Genomic DNA, 3561 nt, shown 5'->3' with positions numbered 1-3561 from the left:
GACCAGCCAGGGGTTAAATTTGACGGGTGACCCTACCCGTCAAGGAATTTTTTTATGACGTTTTTATTTTTAAACTGCCCATCATATGACTTTTAAAATTTATTTGTACAAGTTTCCATAATTGTTTTTGTATATCAACACAATCAACATATGCATATGGAATTGCTACAAATCTTAATTCATGCTTGTAAACAAGCCCTTCCTTATCACAAATTTTTAAAAAACCAAATTTAGAGGCATCTATAAATTTAGATAAATAACATGTGCGTATACGGGTATACGGGGGTAATCGGTACATGATTCTACTGCTTTCTACTCAAGGTTATAATCTTTAAAAATCACTATATATTATCATAAGAATATACCAGTCGAAGGTTGTGGATTAGTCCTGGAAGTTTTGGGAAGACAATTATATTGGATAAATTATCCAACATCATGTACATGTCATATTATCAAAATGAAGTGGACAGAATGAAAAGATAAATTCATTGTTTCTGAGTTTACTTTACCAATCACAGCCAACGGCTAAGTGAATAACAATCAAAGGCTCTGGATCAGTGCTGAAAGTTTTGGGCCGATAATTATACGGGATAGGTTATCAAACATCATATACATATCATATTATCCAAATGAGGTGAATAGAATACAAAAGATAATTTCTTGGTTTCTGAATTTACTTTACAGGTCACAGCCAATCGGCCTGAAGAACTTACTGTAGAAAATATCACTCCTTGAGATATAGGAAACAGCCATTCAATAATAATTGATAATGAGGAAGTGTTTCAATAGATAACTCTTCTTTGCATTGATAAAGGGTTTCTAATAAGAATTTGAGTTAAAAACACAGGAATGAAGAATAAATACCTGGATTTTTTGCTTTGCTGTTACCTAAGAGGCCCGAGAACTGTACTTGTTTACTCATGTATTTAGATGAACCCAGGCGAGTTTTCGTCCGTGCAGAACATGTTGTAATGTTGTTGCACCATGATCCCCCCTGAATCCAAATAAAACATCATGCTCATATAATGTTACCTCCTTTTTTTCCCTTTCGAATAAAGCAAAATTACTGGCTATAAATAAACAGAAACATGATCAAATGCAGGGCATGCATATTAGTCACTGATGTAAAATCTTGCCTCAAAGTGAACAAGCCAGTTATTTACTCCAGATCCAAATCCCTTGCTCAAATGGTAGCCTGGTGGGCTTCCATCTAAACAAACTGCATGAAAAATATGGAACTTGAATAAGTTTATATATCTCATTTATAAGAAGATGCTCAGAAATTATGTAAAAAAAAACAGTTACAAACTTACAAGCTAAACCCATTTCTTTTACGATTCCATTGATTCACAATCACTGCGACATTCACAGATTAAAAATGTAGACACTAGTTCTATCACTCCCTAACTCAAATACACAAAAATTTTGAACATTGCAACAACAAAAGGAAAATTAAGGACATGCAAGTGCCTAGGAAAAGAAAATCTAATCTCATTTGCTCTTTTGTCTGAACTTTGAGGGGATTAAACTACAAATGTTTGGGTATAAGAAATTCAAACTAAGTTATAAATGAAGAATATAGTTTAGTAGAGTGAGGCGTGTCTGCTTGACGATGGATAATTGTAAGATGCAAGAATCCTGCCATATTGTGAAGAGATAGTGGTTACTGTGAGCCCTACTCTATATACTATCGAGTAATTGCTAATGAAAAAAGTGTACTGTCCCATGAAGAATGCATATAAAATCAATTTGCACATTAACAGCTCTGGACTAACCTATACCTTAAGGCTTGCATGAACTTGTATGAGTGCTTAACCTGTCAAGAGGGGGCACTTCATGGCAACGAGGTTAGTTCATGGCAAAGATAAGGGATGTGAGAGTACGCTCAAGCAAACGAAGGTCAAAATCATAGGGCTAATAGACTCGAGAATGCTTTAAGAAAAACATACTGGTTCCTTGCTTCTGTCAGATAAACAAAACATCGAATCGACCGGGAACTATCACTATGTAAACACTTATACAATTCAGAAACTATCAGTATGCAAACACTTGAAAAATCCTGATTAGAAGCTCAGTCTCTTCATATGATGTTTGGGGATTTGCTATCAAACGCAAAGCTTATCCACTAAAATGCAAAACAGAGTGCCTTTAAAAGGTTTCAACAACTCTTAACTTAACTGGAAAGAATAAGCAAAAACTCACATATATGATTACAGACAATGAGGGCATCAAGTAGTGAAGAATGAGATTAAACGATGTCTGATATCATCAGCTCCAATATGTCGATTCCTTTGAGGCCTAGTCTCATGATCATATAAGTGTCAGGGCAGGTACAGACATACAACATTGGCCATCAATGGCCTCCACAGATGCCTAAAGTCCACTACAATGTACTGCTGCTCAACTATATACAATGTTAGCCAAAGGAAGCAAACCTTTTAGGCTGTTTCTGATTTCTTTTACACTTGTTCATGCTGTTTGAATTAGAGAGTAGAGTCTGTCATTTCTTCAGATACACAACCACGGATTAAGAAGTTTTTGTTATAACTTTTTTGGATCTTTTTGAAGAAGGTGAGTGGAGATCGCAACTGTACAGATCATAATGATTGAAATTCATCTGTAACCGCTAGGAACTTTCAATGCCACATTAAAATTGTAGGTACTTATGCCACCATAAAATTGTCTGTACTCAATAGCATGAAGTTACTTTTGAACACTGAACTTTGCCAACCAGAATCAAAATTAGACTATTGCAGAGCCCTTTTTATGATGCTTGAACCCAAAAAAAATTGACACTTTCAATTTCAAAATGTGTGCCTCTTACAAAAATTTTCTAAGCTCGGAAATTTACTGAACCACTTTTCATGAAACCAAAACAAACACTGGCAGTGAAACAGGGGCTTAAATTTAAAATAAAAATATATACCCATAAACAAGAGAAAATGGTACTTACCAGCTCCTTTGGCCACGGCATCTTCCACCAAAGTCAGATCCACCAAAAATGCATTCGTTGACACAACCATCAGAACCAGTACTCCCATAGCAAACCAACAGTCGGCGAAATCTGACATGTTTTTGTCCACCATTTTGCCAATCTAAACAGAACCCAAGTTAGGACCAACAACAATCGTAGCCAAGCCCAGTTGGCATAAAGCCAAGAGGATACTTCTGGACGAAACCCAAATGGGAAAAATCCCCAAAGAAGCAGCAGTTATGACACCAAATCTATCACAGAGCGAAACTAGCAACTTAAAGCGCGAAACCGAATTCAGAACATGAATCACTTTAAGTTTTAACTTACGGGTGCCAGGTGGATTGGTCAAATATATATATATATAAATTTATAAAAAAAAAAAAATTAAAACTTTTAATTTTTAAACCTGCCCGTCATATTGACGTTTTTAAAAATTAATGGCACGTTGCACATGACGTGGAGATTTGAAATTAAAACGTATTTTACGGGTAAAAAGGCTAAATACGGGTATACGGGCGTCAAATTTAACCCCTGCGACCAGCTCACCATGAGAAAATAATACTAATCATTCTGTGGAAACTTTAAAT

At 35.5% G+C, this 3561-nt stretch overlaps 1 protein-coding gene across 1 annotated transcript; it reads right to left on the bottom strand.

The window, feature by feature from the left end:
* Nucleotides 1-820: 820 nt before the first annotated feature.
* On the bottom strand, nucleotides 821-3276 carry LOC149189583 (pectin acetylesterase 7-like). Its single transcript, XM_089413240.1, has 3 exons — nucleotides 2954-3276; nucleotides 1137-1219; nucleotides 821-994 (listed from the first exon to the last, which is right to left on the bottom strand). Exons 1-3 carry the CDS (start codon nucleotides 3084-3086, stop codon nucleotides 836-838), a joined length of 375 nt encoding a protein of 124 aa, XP_089269366.1. The 5' UTR covers nucleotides 3087-3276; the 3' UTR covers nucleotides 821-835.
* Nucleotides 3277-3561: the final 285 nt, after the last annotated feature.

The sequence above is a fragment of the Pinus tabuliformis genome, chromosome 3_1 (assembly GCF_031772625.1).
Source record: "Pinus tabuliformis cultivar Carrire ecotype Pingquan chromosome 3_1, CPIR1, whole genome shotgun sequence".
Lineage (NCBI taxonomy): Eukaryota > Viridiplantae > Streptophyta > Pinopsida > Pinales > Pinaceae > Pinus > Pinus tabuliformis.
The sequence above is the reverse complement of the archived record's forward strand: the minus strand, read 5'-3'. Positions and strand labels throughout refer to the sequence as shown.